This window comes from Citrus clementina, unplaced genomic scaffold (genome assembly GCF_000493195.1).
Source record: "Citrus clementina cultivar Clemenules unplaced genomic scaffold, Citrus_clementina_v1.0 scaffold_1, whole genome shotgun sequence".
Classification (NCBI taxonomy): domain Eukaryota; kingdom Viridiplantae; phylum Streptophyta; class Magnoliopsida; order Sapindales; family Rutaceae; genus Citrus; species Citrus x clementina.
Window position 1 is genome coordinate 20,545,512 of NW_006263303.1, and position 20,933 is coordinate 20,566,444.

At 33.2% G+C, this 20,933-nt stretch overlaps 4 protein-coding genes and 1 pseudogene across 4 annotated transcripts; 4 read left to right on the top strand and 1 right to left on the bottom strand.

Annotated features, from left to right (window-relative positions):
• The first annotated feature begins 579 nt into the window (after nt 1-579).
• LOC18054592 (thioredoxin-like protein CXXS1) lies at nt 580-2,535 on the top strand. The gene is made up of 3 exons (XM_006452083.2): nt 580-920; nt 1,127-1,249; nt 2,223-2,535. The coding sequence occupies exons 1-3, from the start codon at nt 810-812 to the stop codon at nt 2,373-2,375; spliced, it is 387 nt and encodes a 128-aa protein (XP_006452146.1). The 5' UTR covers nt 580-809; the 3' UTR covers nt 2,376-2,535.
• A 2,242-nt stretch (nt 2,536-4,777) lies between these two features.
• Nucleotides 4,778-7,711, top strand: LOC18054594 (transcription factor ILR3). The gene is made up of 5 exons (XM_006452084.2): nt 4,778-5,066; nt 6,168-6,227; nt 6,629-6,706; nt 6,838-7,000; nt 7,173-7,711. Exons 1-5 carry the CDS (start codon nt 4,924-4,926, stop codon nt 7,434-7,436), a joined length of 708 nt encoding a protein of 235 aa, XP_006452147.1. The 5' UTR covers nt 4,778-4,923; the 3' UTR covers nt 7,437-7,711.
• Nucleotides 7,712-7,803: 92 nt separating this feature from the next.
• Nucleotides 7,804-11,230, top strand: LOC18054552. Its single transcript, XM_006452091.2, has 2 exons — nt 7,804-8,956; nt 11,201-11,230. The coding sequence occupies exons 1-2, from the start codon at nt 7,911-7,913 to the stop codon at nt 11,208-11,210; spliced, it is 1,056 nt and encodes a 351-aa protein (XP_006452154.1). The 5' UTR covers nt 7,804-7,910; the 3' UTR covers nt 11,211-11,230.
• On the bottom strand, nt 8,968-12,977 carry LOC18054554 (probable galacturonosyltransferase 12). The gene is made up of 6 exons (XM_006452088.2): nt 12,555-12,977; nt 11,869-11,924; nt 11,588-11,743; nt 10,884-11,474; nt 10,487-10,789; nt 8,968-10,356 (listed from the first exon to the last, which is right to left on the bottom strand). Exons 1-6 carry the CDS (start codon nt 12,961-12,963, stop codon nt 10,072-10,074), a joined length of 1,800 nt encoding a protein of 599 aa, XP_006452151.2. The 5' UTR covers nt 12,964-12,977; the 3' UTR covers nt 8,968-10,071.
• Nucleotides 12,978-17,099: 4,122 nt separating this feature from the next.
• On the top strand, nt 17,100-20,897 carry LOC112095726 (annotated as a pseudogene).
• Nucleotides 20,898-20,933: the final 36 nt, after the last annotated feature.

Consider the following 20,933-nt stretch of genomic DNA (forward strand, 5'->3'; position numbering starts at 1 on the left):
CACCAGTGTGTTACTGTTCACAAGTTACAAAAAGAATTATTATTATTAGCGATAATGATAAACAATCCTTAATCTTTGATGTGGACCTTGTCGGCAAAACTTCAAGGGATATGGTTGGCCAAATCCCACTTCCGTATATACATGTAGTTTTCTAGAAACTAAGTATCAGAAAGAAAGAAAAAAGAGACTCTATCCTAATACAAGATCATGATTCGTTGAATCCTAGCACAAGATTATGATTTAGTTGATTATCTTCAGTTTTCACAAGAATACGACAATTAATTACTAAATAATTTTTCATTATCGGAATTGGCTCATTAATTCTCACGGTGAAAGCAAGTGGTCATGAGTTTTAAGACTAAAAGATTACGTTTAAATTCGCAGTGGGGCATAATTAATGTGGAAAAAAATAAGAATAATTATTAGGAGTTTATTTATTTTTGAAAGAAAGAAACAAAAATCGTGAAAACAATGAACCAAAATAATGCATGATTAATTATGGGGACCAGAGAACCGGATAATGCAAAACCCTCAAGCATATATTATAGATTATTAGGTGTGAAAAGTGGGTCATGCTTAGCTTTATAAATCCATTCCATCATATCATTCATTCTTATAAAAAAATAAAATAGAAGAATCATTGAAAGAAAGTGAAGAACAATTAGGAGCCTCTCATAAAAACACATAGCTGAACAGCCATTAATATTATTCTCTATTGATTGCAACTTTTTGGTTTCTTCTCTCATCTATAGATAAGAATACATAAGAAAATTAAAAAAAAAAAAAAAAGAAAGCAGAAGAAAGAAAAGATGCAAGGCAATGGCAATGAAGCACAGCTAATGAAGTCCAGAGTTGCCAGAGTAAATTCAGAGAAGTCATGGGATTTATTTATCACCAAAGCTACCAACCAAGGCTGCCCTGTAAGTGCTCTTTTAATTATTTATTAATTCGCTCATGCTTGCAAACTTGCCACTATAGATATTGACGAATATTAATAGTTATTGGCAACTTTTTTACTCTCTTTTTTTCCCTTGTTGTGGCAGGAGATAATATTGTATTTGATGATGAAAAACTGCATATAATTTCTAAGTTATTATTCCAAACAACTTTTTTGTGAATTATGCAGGTTGTGGTGCATTTTACCGCAGCATGGTGCATGCCATCAGTGGCTATGAATCATTTCTTTGAAGAACTTGCCTCGACCTATCAAGATATTCTATTTCTATCAGTCGATGTGGATGAAGTTAAGGTAATTGTTAATTATCTGTTCAAAAGTTTTTAAATTATGCCGACAACTTTATTTTATAATAATTTTTTTTTGTTGTTTATTAAATATTTCTCAAAAGACTTGAAATATTGTCTTATCAAAGCATTTTTAATATTAGACTGAATAATGGATACTTCCAAATAACATTTTATCATATGCTGTAATGGGCTGTGACGAGCTCTCTTTCTTCTTCATTAATTTATCCTTTTTTTTTTTTTATAGAAGCAAAAAACAAAAGCAAATGCAAATGCATCTCTAATCATTAATGTAGATTATAGGGAACAAGTCCATGTTTAACAAAAAATTGTAATTCGGGATTTGTTAGTTGTTTATTAAACATTTCTCAAAAGACTTGAAATATTTTATCTTATCAAAGCATTTTTTACATTAGACTGAATAATAAATACTTCTAAATAACATGTTATCATTTGCTGTAATGGGCGTGACAAGCTCTCTTTATTCTTGATTAATTTATCAATTTTTTATAGAAACAAAAAACAAAAGCAAATGCAAATGCATCTCTAATCATTGATGTATATTGGAGGGAACAAGTCCCCGTGAAATAGAATTTACTATTATAAACCACATACTATTTTTTTTTAATCCATAAACGTGTCTGACAATGATTGGAACTGGTGTCGTGTGAGATGTGACTTGTTTTTTTTTTTTTTTAATTTTTGCAGCAATTATATTATTTAGGTAAAGTAAAGCTTATCCATGCACACAATTTGGAATAAACTATGAATTGAACAGAACCAATAATTATTTGAGAGTTGTGATGACCACACACCCACTCCTTGTTGACTGACTTGTATAATTATATATCATTCTTTAGGCAATGTGAAAAAGGTGGCTAATGAGAGGCAATATCGCATGATTCTTATTTTGATCGTGTTAAATACATCATGCATGTCGTTTATTCTAACAATGATTTTTTTTTTAAATAATTAATTAGGTGGTAGCATCAAAGATGGAGATAAAGGCCATGCCAACATTTATATTGATGAAGGAAGGAGCTTTGGTTGATAAGCTTGTGGGTGCCAATCCTCAAGCGATAAGAAAAATGATTAATGGTTTTATTCACTCCGTTCGGTTACACAAAAACTAGCTAGTTGAAATTTATTAGACATGTATGCTTTTTTTTGTTGGTGTTTCATAAGGTTTGGGGTGAGAATTGTTTGAAGAAAATTATGGAAGTTTGCAAGAATTGTTAGCTAGTGAGATTAGTTGGGATGTCAATAAGACTAGTTGGGGTGTCTTTGATTTCATATTTTGTGGGTTTGATTACTTGCTTGTTTCATTTTTAAAATTATCAATGGCATTCTTTGAGAATGTACGTATTGAAAAAAACTTAAACCCATTCAATAACATTTCATGCATGTACACCTTGAAGCTTGATCATTTTCTTTTTTTAGATAAATTGTATAATTAAAAAAAATCATTCAATATGTCATATATTAGAAATTCTAGAGCTCCAAGCTCTATATACAAATGACGTAGCATTATAGTATTGACTGGATGTAAAGATTTCGTTACCTCCATAAGTATTTTATGTGTCACTTAACCAACAATAAATTGAATCAATTTGTATAAACAGTCTGTGGCACTTACATTACTCATTATACAAACCACATCATACTAAGAGATATTTGTTTGTTTAACTGATTAAGAGTGCGTTTGGGATTGATGTTAGGTAGTTGTAGTTTAAAAGTTTCAATATTAAAGTGTTTGGTAAACATTAGTTGTTGTAATTTATTAGCTATATTGATATAATTTTTCACTTGTATAATGAAAGTTTTATTATATATTTAATAATTTTAAAAATATTATTATAAAAAATTTAAATCTACTACATATTATTAACTTTTGTTTAATAATTACATATTATTTTCTACAGCAGGTACAACTTAAAAATTACAGTACATCAATCCCACATGGGACCTAACTACTCTAAAATACAAAATGTGTGATGAATCTCATTCAATCATTCACTAGCAATTAACATTTCATTCATCATCACCTAAAAATTATGTGGAGAGGGTTTCGGTGAATATGATATGCGGCCAATGAACCTAGCTAGTCGATGTTCATAAGAAATAAAAAATGCAAATGATGCAAAAAGCAAAACATGAGCTGCCAATACCATATCAATCAGTTGCATTGTTGAGGGTTACCACCTACCACTTCCTAGATAAATTATTATTATTATATGAACAGAAACATTTGATAGAGAGATAAATGACTTCGCAAGTAAATTGGAGTGACTTTTAGTTTTTTTTTTCTTTTTTCTTAAGTTGCCATTTGAATTTAAATCTTGATGACAGTAGGGATTAAAAAACCAATTTAGAATTTGGCCACCCAACTGAAAAAAAAAAATAGATAAGTTCAAATTTGAATAAAAAGACATTACAGATGATTAAAATAGTACATATTAGATGAATATTTGGGCCTGTGATCTCTAGGCCTGAGGCCCATGGGCCCGTTACTCGGTTTTGGAATTTGTTTGTGGGACCCACCTCATCCTTTAGGGCAGCCAAACAGGTAAGAGCATAATATTTAAGTCCACTGATCCCCTACCATGACTATTCGATCACATCCTTGTTGCCCAATAGACTAACTACACGTCATTGTTCTTGTACTTATAATCTCCACACACTTTAAAGTGAAAAGTGTGCAGCGAGCAGCAAGTATCCACACTGTGTTGTCATGTTGACAGTCTCACAATCATGCTCCACGTTGACATAAAATCCTAATGATCATCATCAATTGCTTTCACGGGACGTATCCAATCAACTTGCTTTTCTATATGCAAGGAGTAAACCCATCTTACGAAAGCTTTGAGTTGATTGATGGATGGTGTTGATGCAAACCCAAAAAAAAAAAAAAAATTTTTTTATTACTTTATTAAAAAAATTACATATATTTTTTAATTTGTGACTTCGATATGAGTTCATGTGATCGAACTTTGTCATCTTAACTTTAAATTAATTAATTACTTTTTTAACATATTTTACATTTTGAAGAGTCTCCCATAAATAATGATATTGATGTTTCTCTCTAAAAATAATTAATTACTTTTTCAACATATTTTACATTTTGAAGAGTCTCCCATAAATAATGATATTGATGTTTCTCTCTAAAAGTGAAGTATTACACTATCAGCACATTTTCACGGATCAGGCTACGGTGCAATTGTAGCACCGTGCCACAGTTGTATTTAGCCATTGAATGCAGTTAGATTGGTGAGGTCTACTAACGTCCAACGACTAGATGTAACTGTGACACGATACCACAGTTACACTTAAAGTTTCCCTCATTTTCACATCCCACGAATTCGATATATTGCTTAAAATAGTACAAAAAATTAAAGGTCATTGAACAAATAAAAAATAATATAAAAAAATAGAAATAAAATGATGATATAGTAAATTGCAACTAGGCTTTAGGTGTCAGCCCAAGATGAAGCCCAAGCCCAAGAGTTAGAAAAAAAAGAATCACTGTTTACACGCACGCCACCACCGGCCACTACAATTCCCTCAAAAATTCTACACGCAGATTCCCCATTCTCCTCTTTCTTCGAAACTCAACCGCTGTTTGTTTCCCAGGAAAATTTCTCTCCGCCGGAAAACCCATAAATATTATCCTGGAAATTCAAAATGGTTTCTCCGGAAAATACGAATTGGCTATTAGATTACCCCTTGATCGACGATATCACTGTCCCTGATGGCAATTTCTCCGTTTCCGCTTCGGGTTTCACTTGGACCGTTCAGCCGCCAATTAACGGGCCGTCAAATGGCTGGTACTTATAGGCAGAAAAAGAAATGGCTTTTACGTATTTTTGTTATGGGTTTATTTTAATTTACTATGTCTTTTATTAACTAATCAATTAGGTTTTCTTTTGTGTTAGTTGTTTTCCAATTTGAAATTATCACAAAAATTTTTTGTGAAAATTTGTTCTATTGGGTCCATTCTTGTTGGAGAGAGTATAGAGTTGAAAATTTGAGGTCAAATGGAGCTAAATGTTGATGTAACAGGCTGATTTCAATTATTCTTTTATTAATTTTGGTTAGCTTGTATAGTATATATGCTATGTTATATTTGTGTTATTAATTTTAGGGCATTTTCTTGTTGATTTTATCATTGTACTTGTCCAGTGTATGTGGAATTTTGCGGTTTCTTGCACTGCTAGATTCTTTTCTCATTTCTGATTAGGTTTATGTGAATGCTCTCATGCCATATGCGGTAGTTTGTAATTTCTTTTTCTGAATGAGATAACCTCCATTCCATCCTGTTCCAATTTTATGGTAGAATTCCAGGCCACCTGATGCAGCATAAATGAAGTTACTTTATTGCTGTTTTTGGTGCGGAATTGGATATTAGTAGAACTCAAATTGTTGGTTCGTTGTGCTTTTGTAGAAGCTCATCTCCACTTCTGTGCATCGTGATTATAATGGATGAATTTCATTCTCTGCACTCTACTTAAATGTTTATATTTTTTGGTATTTAAGGCAGAAGCTAATATTGTTCGAATAATACTCATGTTTATGTTTTAAGGCTTGAACTGAGTTTGTAAGTGATGCTTTATTGTTCTGTCCTAGTTATCAAATAATTGTTTCTGAGATGGGAAAAATGGTGGTTAGATGTAGTATTTGCTAATCTTTAGAATTTGATTGATACCAGTTCTGAATGTGTTGGTGGAAGGAGTAAGATGCTAGCTTTTCAGCTCCATTTTTGTCTCAAACCATGGAAAGTTTGTTTTGCGTCCCAAATGCTTAGGCTGAGATCCTGATTTGCATGATATCAACATAATGCGTCAGTATAATTAACTGCAGTACATGCATTTCTTTTTGTAGTTTGTCCTGTAACTTGTTTTTGTTTGTCTGACATGATCTGTTTGTAGTGTGGAAATTGATTCTGCATTTGGGGATTCAAATGGTCTCAAGGAAAGCTCAAAAAAGAGGTAAACAATTTCTCTTGTCATTTTTCATTCCCTTTCTTCTCTGTTTATTGCCTTACCCTAATATTTGTCAGCTGTTTATAAATTGTGAGCTACGGATTTTACAGAATTGTTCCATAATTGGATCTATAGGATCCAGAATTGGATATACTGAATGCAAATTGTTTTGAGATGTTCACTCTTTCTTGAGCATTCTATAGAGCTGTAGTAATTTGCAATCAGTGTGGTCACATCTTGAGCCATTTGGGTTCTCGTATAGTCAGGAACTTGTGGAATCTACATTTTAATCAGATGCCAAGCGGGTTAAATTTTATGGGTCATTATGCCTCAACGAGACCATAAAGTTTGTACCAATATATATTTTTATTAATAATATTATCTCTCTTCCAATATTCCTGCTGCAGGGTTAGATCAGAATCATGTGGGTCTTCTAGCTCCAAGGCGTGCAGGGAAAAGTTGCGTAGGGATCGTCTTAATGACAAGTATTATCTTGTTCTCTCTCTCTCTCTCTCTCTCTCTCACACACACACACACACACACACACACACACACACACACACACACACACTCTCACACACAAGCTTGAATGTCCAATATTTGGATTGATTTGCAGGTTTGTGGAGTTAGCCTCTATCTTAGAGCCTGGAAGGCCCCCCAAAACAGATAAGGCAGCTATTCTGATTGATGCCGTCCGGATGGTGACTCAATTACGCAGTGAAGCCCAGAAGTTGAAGGACTCAAATTCAAGTCTCCAGGAGAAGATCAAAGAGTTGAAGGCAAGTCTGCCTTAATTTTCGTGGGAACTTTGTGGATGAAATGTTGTTGTCTCAAGGCTTTATTTCTGTCTGTTCTCTCGTTTGTGTATTGTTTTGATATCTGGAAAAGGGACAAGGAAATTTAAAGTCACATTTGTGACAGATACATTAAGCAACCTTTTCTCTTATGTAGGCTGAGAAGAATGAGCTTCGTGATGAGAAGCAGAGGCTAAAGGCAGAGAAAGAGAAGATAGAGCAGCAACTCAAAGCTATGAGCACACAACCCAGTTTCTTAACTCCTCCTGCAATCCCTGCTGCATTTGCTGCCCAAGGCCAAGCACCTGGAAACAAGCTGATGCCTTTCATCAGCTACCCTGGAGTCGCAATGTGGCAATTCATGCCTCCTGCTGCAGTGGATACCTCACAGGATCATGTACTCCGTCCTCCGGTTGCTTAAGTATGCAACCTACAATGATTTGGGTTTGCAATTTGCACCCAACAAGTGTATTCGTTTTATCATTGTTCTCTGACTGTATTAGTTTTTCCGAAGTCTTTAATGATTGGTGGGTGACTGTATTTGAATCTCTCTGTCCTATGGATTGTTGCTGGCTTTTGCATGTAAATTTCAATAAGTTCGTCTGGCAATCCTTGTTTCAATTTTGGAGACCTACATAGTTTGATATTATTTTAGGCATTGCTGATGAGAGGCTAAGGCCTCACCCTGCCAAAGCACAGATGAATCATAAAGATATAAATTTTTATATAACATCTGAATTTAATCGATAAGTATTATATGTGAAAGATGAGGGTGTTTGAAAAACAAATTGAAATTTATTTAAGAGTGCCGCGTCATTGGTGTAAAATTTCTAGCAACCCATTGGCCCTGCCAGCATATCTTATCTAGTTTATAAGTGGGTGCTATCTTCTTCTGATGGAAAGCGGCTTGATCGTCACTCAAATGGCTGCCAATCTCCTCAAACTTCATGTGCAAACCTTCAAAATAACAGATCCTTCAACCCCATATCCTCAAACCAAAACCCTTTGCCCATCTCTGCCATTTTCCACCACCCACAACATTTATTATTACAACACCTCTTCTTTGCCATCAATTATTCCATGCAAAAGCCAAAAAGCTTCTTCTTTATCCCTCAACTGCTCCTTGTCTTCCTCTAACCCACCAACTTCCAAGGAAGAGGCCATTCTCCAAGCCAAAACTTGCCTCTCAACCACCCTTGAGAAGCCTCTAAACAACCCCAAACTCGCTGGCAAACTCAAGAAACTGAAGCAACCTAGATACCGTGTTGAGATTCCTGTCATAGATGATGACTCACCATCTTCCCTCTCTCAGCTTGCTTTTGATTTGTTTAAAGACCTGCCCATCAGAAGAAAAGGCTCACCAGTCAAGATTCTGATTCTTTGGCCTGATGCTGCCTTCACTGAGGCTGCAGTGAAAGTATTTGAATCGCACTCTTTGAACCAATTTGAACACATTGATGTAAAGACAGTTACTGGTGGAGATAACAGAATTGTGAGTTCTGCTGAGGTGGCGATATTATTGGCGCCAGAGAAGTCACAATTGGGAGTTATCAAGACAGTTGCTGACAGTTTGTATCCGAAGCCAGTGGTGATTTTTAACCCCAGATGGGCGTTTGAAGACGAGGAGAATTTTGGTGATATGAGTGGCTTTGTGGGTTCTTTTGAGGTGATATATTCGTTTTTGGGATTAGAAGTTCAGGGCGTTTTGAGTAAAAGAACAGGAATGATTTTCAAGTGTGTGAGAAATGGGATATTGAGCGGTGAAAAGTGGAATGTTTTTGTTGAAGAAGAAGGAAAAATGAAGGTGGTTTCCAGGTTTACGGCACGACCATCTATTGGTGAAGTGGAGACTGTGTTGTATAATTTGATGGCTATCAACTCCCCTATCACAAAATCTGCCAAGTTCCTGAGAGATTTGGTGTCGAATGTAACCGGAACAAAGTAAGTTTTATTGTATGTATTTCTTGTTTGATATTTTTCATAAACAAAATGAGAAATTTGGTGCTGTTTGAATTATCATTGACTGCTGAATTTAATTATTCATTAAATAACTTCCTATTATTCATTTAAATAACTTCCTGATTATTGGAACCAGAACTTTTATTGAAGTTAAATAACTTTTACCTGTTAGCTCATTGAAACAAGTCAAGTGGTTGAGCTTGTACTTCAAACTTAAAATTTGAGCAACCATTGTCTTGCATCATTGGGAAGATGAGTGCAGATAAGGATGTTGGAGTTGAATGTCAATATTTGGTGTTATGTTTTGCCAATATAACCCATCTACCACCATTTATTCTACAGTTTGTGCTGTTTTTGCTTGTTCTTAAATGATACATATAAATGTGAATTTCTGAAATGTTTGTCCTTCGAAACAGATGGGAGTTGTGAATACATTATTTTATTTTTATTTTTTTAATTTTAATACAGTAAGAGATATTAATGTATTATATAACTTTCCATAATTAATTCCTACATAGAAATTGAAGACAGGTTAGAAGAATTATGCTTTTAAACTTCAAGATCCTGTATGCTTCTGCCCACTTCAAGATTCCTTATGTGATGGAATGCTACAAGAATTTGTTATATTTTATATTTTCTTTGCTCAAATGAATATATAATTTAAGTTTCACTGATCCAAAGTGCCTCTTCTGAAATGGGGGCAATAGGACCACTTCAGTGCCAAGAATGATGGCATAGTGCATCACTTGAGCAAATTTGTTGAAAGGTGCCTGACTTTATTGATTGAGTTTGAATTCTCAGGAATTCATAAGAATCATTGATGTCTCATCATTAATACATTTATGAAAAAAAAAAAAATTGTGCTACATAAGATGAATACCAATGGTATCAATTCTGTAACATGCTTTCTGTTGGAATTTTCATTTAAAGGAAGAAGGGATCCAGAAAAACAATAGCCTGGGGCTATTACCATTTAACATTCTGAATTGAAGGCCTCAATCTTGTGAAGAATTCTCTCCATTTACCGCTTCCCTTTTATCTCATATACAAATACATTTATCATCCATACAATCAACATGTTTCTTTCAAAATTCATCTCAAGATGCCCTAATATGACAGCTCTTTATGAATTTATCAGAAAAGTTTATATACTTAGACCACAATGGCCGAAGTTTAGGAAAGGCAATGTCTAGCCAAGGTTTTGCTCTGCCATTGAAATGAATGACACCAGCACTCTCAGCATCAGCAAAACTTGTATTCTCCTGGTACCCCAGCCCCAGCATGTGCCAGAATGGATCAATGACATGGACATGTCCATGGAATGCTATTAAACCAGGAGGCAATGTCCCTAGCTGCCACAAACTCAGGTCCGATTTCAAGTTCTGCAGAATAGGAAACATAATACAATAAGAATTTAGACTATTTGAAATGTTAGACGAGATGGTTCGAACACTTCTAGATGAGTATGTTCTTCTTTTCCTTCAATTTAAATCGATGGATAATGGTGATTACCTGTTCTAGCCAGTAATGATAGGTCTGGCTAATGTTGGTCTTCCTCCAAGCCTCAAGATCAAATATGTTCATACCATATGCCCATGCACATTCATTAGGATCAAAATTTCTTGATATCAAAGGGTGGGAGAAGTTTAGGTAGCTCTTGAGCGTCTTTGACATCACAAATTTATCATCCCCCCTACATGTTGCTACTGCTCCATTAACTTTTCCATTCATATCGATGTCCCATAGAGGGGAAAGATCAGTTTGTACTACAAGATCATCGTCTAGGAACACTACCTTGTTTAGGCTAGGAAACATCTGCAGAGAAAATGTGGTCGTTGAGACTAAGCATACTAGTTCAGAGTGAAATCAGTAGAACCACATAAACTTAGAGCATGAACATGATACTTACTTCTGGTAGATGGATACGAATATGATTCATCAAAGAGTTGTATTTAGGACTCAGTGCTTGCAACTTTGCCGCGATTACATAAGGTTTCTCAGTATTATTTGCCACAATGGCTGATGAGCCCCCTCGAAACTGTGCCCGCACACGTTGATCCTTTTCCATTGCTTCCAAAACAGGCACCTTGCCCTTTGAAAACCAGTCAAAATGTTGTAATGCCTTGACCTCAATTATGGCTGGTGATAAGGGGTGTAGTGAAAACCATGCCTGCATTGGATAGTAAGTTTTCCTGTCTGTTATTATGTGCAACACAATTTTTGCAGGGTGCAATGAGTTCTTCACTAGTGATGTGGCAACAACAGAGGTGGCAAGCACATTGTCGGAGGCAAGGACGTAGTGGAAGTAAGAGTTGTCGACAAGGGCTGGAACAAGTTCCGCTGAGGGTAGCTGGAGTCGAGCAGCTGCATTGGTGGAGTGTTCGTTAGCCAGCCTTAATGCCAGGCAGTGGAGCTGCTTTGGTATGCTGCTCGATGCTACATGGCGGTATAAATATTCTTGAATTTTGGCAGTTCTAGTCCTTTGTTCCATGAGAGTAACCTGTGAAATAATAAATGTTGATTTGTCTAAGCATTGCTGAAAGTTCTGAATATTTCACCCATCTCTTATTGTTAAATCAAATTTGTAAAAGATAAAATATGCTAGAGTGGTACCATATCTCTAAGCTTGATAGCAAAGGTTTTTGCATCTGACTTGCTTTCCTTCATGTCAGCCATGAATTCTTCTAACGTCTGAGGAATATCCGATCTTCCTTTTAATTCATCTTTGCTCATGGGTTCTTCTAATATTTGGTATATCACTTCTGGAACCTTTAGCAAACCGAAAATAATTTTAATTAGTGAACAAAATTAGCACTAGTTCGTAATTTATTTTTTTCCCAGACAAATCCACAGGAAAAAAAAAATCAGAGAAAACTAAGGGGTTAGGAGATCACAGTGGACTGGGGCCTTCTTCCCAGGATCCTTGGTCCTAGTCTTTTTCCCAGGCAACCTATCATAAGGGAAAAAATGTAAAAAACATAAAGTTAAGAGAGGATGAGTTACTATAAAAATCATAGAAGTTACGCAGTCTCTTTCTTCTTACTGTTACTAAGGTGCCAACCACTGATGCAACCCATTCGCCGACCATATGTTTACGTAATTGTTTAATGATGCCAATGTTTTAATTTTGAATTAGGATCACATGACATGCACGGTGGCATTTGTCAGACTTATCTCTGTAATTGATAATTAAAGTTTAATTGAGCAGCTTAATCTTAAACGGCAGAGGAAAATCACTAGATTATACATAAATAAGCCCTGGCTAGGATTTTCATACGCGTGTTTGTCAATGATTGGTATATCCATATGATCCAATGGGCTATGGAGGATCTCTAAGTGAATCTCTAGTATGCGGACAATCTCAAGCTATTTTTCTTAATAATCATATAAACTAAGTTTATGGACAATCATTTAACTTTGCATAACAATGGTATGAACTTTGTTTTTGTTTATTTAATATTTAGATTGGAATTTAAAGTTTTGCTTGTCACTAACAATTTCTGCAAATACATTCTTCTTGAACTCTAATATGAATGCTGCAATGCACTGGTAATGCTGTTCAACTAATGAAAAGACATACCTATAGTAGAGCATTTGCTTTCTCCATCAATGGTATCAACTGCAGATAATACGAACACAAACCGGAGAAGAAATGTGAGGAACAGAAGTGAATAGAATAGCATTCGATACGAAAGCCGTCTGGATCCAACCTTCACTTTGATAAACTCCCTAACGCCTTTGCCTGGTAGCACTGTTACATGCCTCAAACTTGGTGATATATGAAGCTGCATTTTCTCCCAAGCAGCAAAGGAAAAAGAACCAAACAAAACCCGGCTAGCTAGAGATCTTCTTGTTTTTCTTGTTATTTTTCCAGGCTTTGTTAGTTCATATGCCAAAGAAGAACCTGAGCAGAACTGCAAGAATCCCAAGTGATCATATGCAGTAAAAGGAAGGATTTGATGAGGTCCTGTGTTTAAGGTTGCTGTCATTTACCTAACCTTGCTTAGCATTTGGGCTAGATTATATATATATGTATATATATTTACCAAGCCTATATTTCAGATGCAGTTCATTATATTTCAGACAGAAGGGTTGTTAAAGAGAAAAAGACAGAGTACTGACAATTAGAAGAAGCTGTGCTTGAGATTTGGCTTCATTTAGAAGTAGGGAAGTCGATAGAGTAAAATGAAATTAAATGTGAAGAAAAGAAAAATAATAAAAGATGAAATGGCATTGTTTGGTATCACTTAGCTTTGCCTCCACACGAAGTCTTTGTAGCATACAATTTAGAAATTGGACTTTGACAATACACAGTTTCTAAATAGAAAATGACCTTCTCTCTTTCTTTTCAACTTATTGGTATGAAAACACAGGAAGATCTACTTGTAATCTTACAGCAAATCAATGGAGAGAACTTGAAGCAGGCTCTGCCTTGTGGAGATAACGTTTTTTATTAGGATCTGTGTAGTAAATCAACTTGCACATGAAAAATGTAAAGAAACAAGATGAGGGTGAGAAGGAGATTTCATGTTGACAGATTTTACGTCAGCTGATGATTTTGGCATTTGAAAGATTGTGCATGGTATCAATTGTTGGAAGCAATGACATCTGTTGAATCAAGAGAATCAGTGCTTTATTATTACTTAATTTTCAATTTTCAGATTTTTTAACAAAATTTGTAACCTTATAAAGTATACTTGAAGAGGGTTGTGGAAGTTCTTTAGCAACCCTTGAGCATATGAAATTTTTTTTGTTTTTGTTTTTATTTTTTTAATTTTTTAATTATGAAGTCTGATCGAACCAAATTTCTGGTCAAATACTTGTTATATTTCTTAACTCCAAATATACGAGAAATGTTAACAAACATCCGGTGGTAATTTGGAATGGGTTTTGGGCTAACTGGGCCAGCAGAGTGCGAAACGGCCCAACAATACTATCGGACACCAGTATAGACTGGGCTGGTGCATTCTTGATGTGGCTTTGAGACAATTTCGAAAGGATCTTAGATTATCCAGTTATCCCAAACTCTAAACCAATCATATATTATCCAGCTATGTTTCTGGGGAAAGATGATATAAATGGGAACCAAAATAAAAAAGAAAAAAGAAAAAAAAAATCATCCAATCATATCTTATTTCGATTTCTAATTAATAAAAAAAAATTAAAGTAATAAGCAAAAAAATTCCTCTTGTAAATTACTAAAACAAGATAATATTTCCAATAACACCCAATTACCTACGATTCGAGATGAACTAAATTCACTATTAAAAATGAGTTAGGTAAAATTTTGATACAAACGTTTAGCCATTATTGCATTAAATTCAATGATAAATAGAGTAAATGATCAGTTGATAACATTAAGGGATTGTTTGTTTTTTCATCTCAAAACAAATTTTATTTAGATTTTATGAAACTATTGATTATTTGACTTGTAAAACTTAATAATGCATGTAACCATTGGAAGGTCATCAATGTAAAAATTTTAGTTTTCAATGTTTTTATTTATTAAAATAAATAGCTTAACACATATAATTAGACGTCAAAACACGAAAAAAAATCATAATTTATTTTCATTTAGACATGTTCAAACTTATTTAAATTTTAGATAAAAAAATATTACCTAAATGTTTGAATATATTTATCCAAATAAAGAAAAGAAAATCTCAGTTAAAATGTTCTAAACCTATTGATTATTTAACTTGTAAAACTTAATAATGCATGCAACTGTTGGAAGGTCATCAATGTAAAAATTTTAGTTTTCAATGTTTTTATTTATTAAAGCAAATAGCTTAACACGTATAATTAGACATCAAAACATGAGAAACAATTACGATATTAATCTATTTTCATTTAGACATATTTAAACTTATTTAAATTTTAGATAAAAAAATGTTACCTAAATGTTTGAATATATTTATCCAAATAAGAAAAGCAAATCTTAGTTAAAATGTTCTAGAAGCCTACTTTTGGTTTATCTTTGGGAGGTTCAACCTCAAAATTGTTTATAAGAAGCAAATGCGTAATTTTGGTGTTTGGTAAATTCTTTTAAAAATTACTTTTGATAAAATTTTTGTTCTACAACAAATTATGGAAATCTTTCTATACATAGTTATCTAATCAAATCATGCCATATTTTTAAGTTACATTTTTTTATAATGGTTATCAAGGACGTAGTTGGGATTTTGATCTAGCTGGGGATATTTAAAATCAAACATGATTCAAGTGCACGACTGCAAGTGTGGTAAGCTCTCATTTAGGGAACTGTGTTGTGGGCCCCACAAACTCTAAATGGGAGCTTGCTGCATACACAATTATACTTCTTATAGAGTGTGAATGCATGCATATGACTAGCACACTATTTAAAATCTAATATACCTGTAAAAATTTAGATAGAAATTATAACATCGCAACTATATATTCGTGGATAATAAATTTACTTATTAAAATTGTTCTTGTCAAAGCCTCAACGAGATTTTATGTGTTGAAAAGAATGTATGATAGTGTTATTATCAATATAATCAAAAATATATTTTCTAATATCCAAAACTAAGATATCACTTAATTTGTTTTAAAAATCTTTCAATAATGCCAAAAATATTTATATAGCGCAAAACAAAGAGCAAATATGAGTACATGATAAAATTAGGGATTTTAAACCTAGACAAAAAATTAATCAGAAAATTAAAAATTACAATTAATTAGACTTACAACTTATGGATCAATGTTGAAAAACTAAATAATTGAAGGAAAGTACTTATAATTCAAAGAACTAAAGTGAAGTCCACGCACTGACCTCCTGACAAATAATTAAAGAAAGTGTGTTTGATTGAAAGCATTAGAAAGAAACCAAAAAAAAAAAAAAAATTAAAGTGAATTGATTTTTTTAATTTATCTTAATAATCTATCTTCTTTTGTTTTTATTTAATTTTCATATCATTTTAGTTGTTGATCAAAGTATTTAAAATCAGCCATTTAATCTAGGGGCTGTATGAACTTTTTAAAAATATTTGGGGTAGTTTTATAATTTTATAATTCAATTGAGGTACTTTCTTAAATTATAAATAAAGTATTTTTTTTTTAAATGTTTAGGAAAATAAATTTTTTTTTTCAAAAGTCAGCAGGGGCACGGGCCTCAGCTGGTCCGATACTAGATATGTCCCTGATGCTTATATCGATCATAGTTAGATGCAAATGTCCGGTTGATTTTTGCAGAAATATAAAACTAAACAACAAAGAGAATTAATGAAACTTATAAAGACGTGAAATGCAACAAATGGTTCTTTATTTATTGAAAATAATATGTACCCATCACCAAATCCATTTCAATCTCACTCAAGATAAATCGTTTGGGCAACTTTAACATTATTCAATATCTATACACTCGATTTTGGAACTTGATTACGGCTAACAACAATGTTGGATAATCAAAGGTTCATATTTAGCTGACAATAGAATAGAGGTAAGGTTTATCACTTTATCTGATTCGGGCTTCTCGCCAGACCAGAACTCAGTCCCAGTGGGACACATTTCATCGAGCACTTGTTCTTCAACCCCCCTCTTTTTTTTTTTCTTTCGTTTGGGAGTTTATCTTGAAAATCAAACACCATTTCATCACGTGATAATGTGATAAAATACCTTCATGCATGGGCGTACCCGATTTCGGATTGCTGCTTTCTGGATTCTTTTAATCTGACCACTTTCTTTTTTTCCTTTTTTTTTTTTAAATAATTATTGGCAATTCACCACCAAGAAGATACTATTAAAACAGAGACGATAGTTTCAGCAATACTGTAAATCTGTAATATAAGCAACAATTTATTTTTATCTTGACGGTAATTTTTTTATTTTTCACTAATGGTGCTCGTGTAAAAATTAGAATATAATTAAGTGAAACAACTCTGTTGTAGACTTGTAGTGGCTTTTTTATTATTGGTAAAAATTTTCTTTAGTAATTTTTTGAATAATATATATTCAACTTATTTTTCATGTATTATATGTTACGAAATGTTGTTATAAGTAACGATAATATTATTACCATTAACGAACAATTTATCACCGATAATTGAAAACTGATGATGATGCACAGTGTCCTCGAAAAAGCCAAAAAAAAAAAAAAAATTGATGAATGCGCAAGACCCTGTCAACTATTTGTTTCACACATTATCAAGAGGTAGAACCATTTTGGCCCATTCGTCCATCTTTTCCCGTTTTGGAAAGATTTTTTTCATCATTTGGTGAAAATGATATATCACGCAGAAAGTTCATCACACATCGAGCTGATATCTTGGCCTGATCTCAGCCTCTCGCTGCACCAATTGCAATGATTGATCCAAGTAATATTTTATTGCCTCCCCGGAGACAACCGACAGATATTATTTATTCCTTTGTTTTTCTGATATTCTTGCTTTTACTAGTAAGTTTCACTGTTGGGTATTCTAATATACGCATTAGCTTTTTATGTTTGGTTTGGTGATTTTTAAATAATTTTATTTAGTTGATTATTTGAGTTTGAATATTAAAAAATTGAAGAGTAGAGAGTTAAAAAATTAATTTGAGCTAATTTTATCATACTTTTATTTTATTTTATTTTATTTTTAAAATATAAATACATAGATGTTAATTATTAAAAGATTTTGACTATTTATGGAGTTATCGAAACTGATCCATTCCACTTATTTTTCCCCCCTTTAAATGAAATTACTTCTAGCTATCAAATAATAATTATTACAAGATTTCGAATAAAAAAAAAGAAAAAAAAATCAAAATGAAATTGGAAAGATATAACAAAAATGTAAAGAGCAGAATTTTATATTTTAACATCATATAATTGTCCAAGTGTATAATTGTCTGTATAAACGTTTAGGTCTAGAAATTGAAAAAAAAAAAACACTAAGGCTGAAGACTTTGAATTTTAATACAAATATTGAAGGGTCCAGGGTTTTTAATTATATTACTTGACATAAGTATATATCCAAATCTAGTGTCATCAATTTCTATAAAATGTAAAATGACTAAATTGTTGAAAATATATGAGAAAAACGATTTTTGAAGACCAAACCAAAATCCAACCCTTCATTAAATAAGTTTTAAGAATGGATCTATTCATTACAAACTCAACTCGATATGATTAGGTAGACGATCATTTTGTGTAATTTTATGTTCCATTAATATATCGTCTGAACTTTTGTCAAGCCAATGGTTATTTATGAATTGGGAAAACTCTATATAAAGAGCGGAAATACTGCCGAGTTCAAACTCTATATTTATGAATTAGTTCCTTTGGTTTCTGTGAAAAAAGGGGAACGAAAAAAAAAAAAAAAAGTCCGCTCAAGTTCTAGCAACCGTTTCCAGTTCAACAGAGAAAACTGGTCGTCCCATTGAAGGTTTCCATCCTAGCTTATGGGGAGACCATTTCCTGACACTCGCTTCTGATTGCGAGGTAATTAAAGATAGATCTAAATAACTCATTAACTACCAGCTAGCCAGCCAGCTAGCCATGTGTGTGATCAATTCGCATAGAGACTAATAAGTATTAATTAATTGTACTGTACATGCACGCATTGCAGACAAATGATACTACGCATCAAGAGGAATACGAAGCGCTGAAGCAAGAAGTCAGGAGCATGATAACGGCTACGGCAGATACACCTGCCCAGAAGTTGCAATTGGTTGATGCAGTCCAACGATTGGGTGTGGCCTATCACTTCGAACAGGAGATAGAAGATGCATTGGAAAAGATTTATCACGATGACTTTGATAATAACGATGATGTCGATCTCTACTCTGTTTCTCTTCGTTTTCGACTGCTTAGGCAGCAAGGATTTAAGGTTCCTTGTGGTAAGTAAGATTTTTCCTTAAAGCTAGTCTGGGTCTCTATAGTTTCTGCCAATCACATACTTAGTTGTTGTAATTTTTAAAAGATACTCAAAAGACTTGTTGTTACATTTGTAGGTGTTGGATATGAGTAGATAAAAAGAAAATGGTCATTTATTGAGTAGATTTTAACACAAATTTGTACAATAGAGACATTTTGGACATATTTGAAAATAAAGTAACTATATAATTGAGTAATTGGCTGAAACTATCCCTAGCCATTTATATATGTGTTTATACATGCTGATGTCAATGTAACTGAGCACAATAAATCTTTTACTAAAAATATCAGATGTGTTCGAGAAGTTCAAAGATGATGAAGGTAAATTCAAGGCATCATTGGTGAAGGATGTTCAAGGCATTCTAAGTTTGTATGAGGCAGGACACTTGGCCATTCGCGGAGAAGATATATTGGATGAAGCCATTGCTTTCACTAGAACTCACCTTAAGTCAATGGTATCTGATGATGTTTGCCCTAATAATCTTGCTGAGCAAATTAACCATGCTCTCGACTGTCCTCTCCGTAGAGCCCTCCCAAGAGTAGAGACAAGATTTTTCTTGTCTGTCTATCCAAGAGTTGATAAGCACGATAAAACTTTGTTAAAGTTTGCAAAGTTAGACTTTAACCTTGTGCAAAGAATACATCAGTAGGAATTAAGTGCCATCACACGGTAAGCTCTTAACCCACGCCTGTGTTATTTTTACTTTAAAAGAACAAAAAAAACAAAAACAGATACATTGATTTGCTCTGTTAATTTATAAGCATTTTTGAAAATATACAAATCACTTTCCTGTTCATTTGAAGTTCTAGGACAATATATTGTCATTGTCTTTGTTCTTGTTCAATTATTGTGGGAAATTGTCACTTCCTTCTATAATTCTTAGATTTTACTACTTACATCCTTACGGTTTTCATATGTAACAGTGCTTTACCTGTTTGACGTAAATTATTCTTTTGGGGCTTTGCCCTCCCATTATATTTTAAAAGTAAAATATGAAAAGAAAGAAAAAATCTATTTTAACAGAGATAAATATAACAGCAAGAACATTTTGAGCAAATTTTAAAATTATGAGGACCAACCAGACATTTAGGCGAATATAAGGACAATAAGGACATTTACCCAAATGATTTTCTAAACATTTAACAAAGAGAACATGTATTGATCATCTCCTAACCTCTACTAATTTAATGAGTGATCAAGATTGAGTTTTGAATTTTTATATTGATAATCAAGCCAACTTTTTTCACTTTATTTATAACTAAATCATCTTTTTTCACTAAATTTAGAAAGCTTAGAGTAGTTAGGAGGGGGGAAAAAACTAGTAGAGAATGCTAATAATAAAAGTGGGCAATTTAATTTCTCATTCACTTTTCACTAACTTTAACAATCTTACAAATTTCACACAAAGGCCAAAAATTCTCCTCTTATTTATGATATCGATCATACATGTATAATTCTAGTGAACAATAAAACCGAGTTTTTGTTTCTCCTTTTTTTATCTTTTAAATTGCACAATGCCAGTAAATTTATTAATTAGTTTTAGCTACCAATTAAATAATTTTAATATAAGATATTTGAATTTCAGGGGGTAGAAAGATTTAGACTTCACTACAAAGCTGCCTTACGCAAGAGACAGAATCGTGGAGTTATATTTTTGGATTGTAGGGACGTATTTTGAACCAAAATACACCTTAGCCAGAAAAATAATGACCAAATCAATTTACATGACATCTATCATCGATGACACTTTCGACGCCTATGGTATCTTTGAAGAGCTCAAACTCTTTACAGAAGCAGTCCAGAGGTTTAAAATATTTTGTGATCTATATAAATATAATAAATTATTATTATTATTATTTTAAATTTTCTTTCACACGATATATTACTTCGTATTCAGATGGGACATCGGAGCCACAAATATACTTCCAGAATACATGAAAATACTTTATAAGGCCCTTTTAGATACTTACAATGAAATTGAGCAAGACTTGGCCAAGGAAGGAAGATCATCCTACTTACGTTATGACAAGGAAAAGGTAGGCAATTAAGGGGTAAATCCTCAATTAGTCTATGTATTTTAAAAA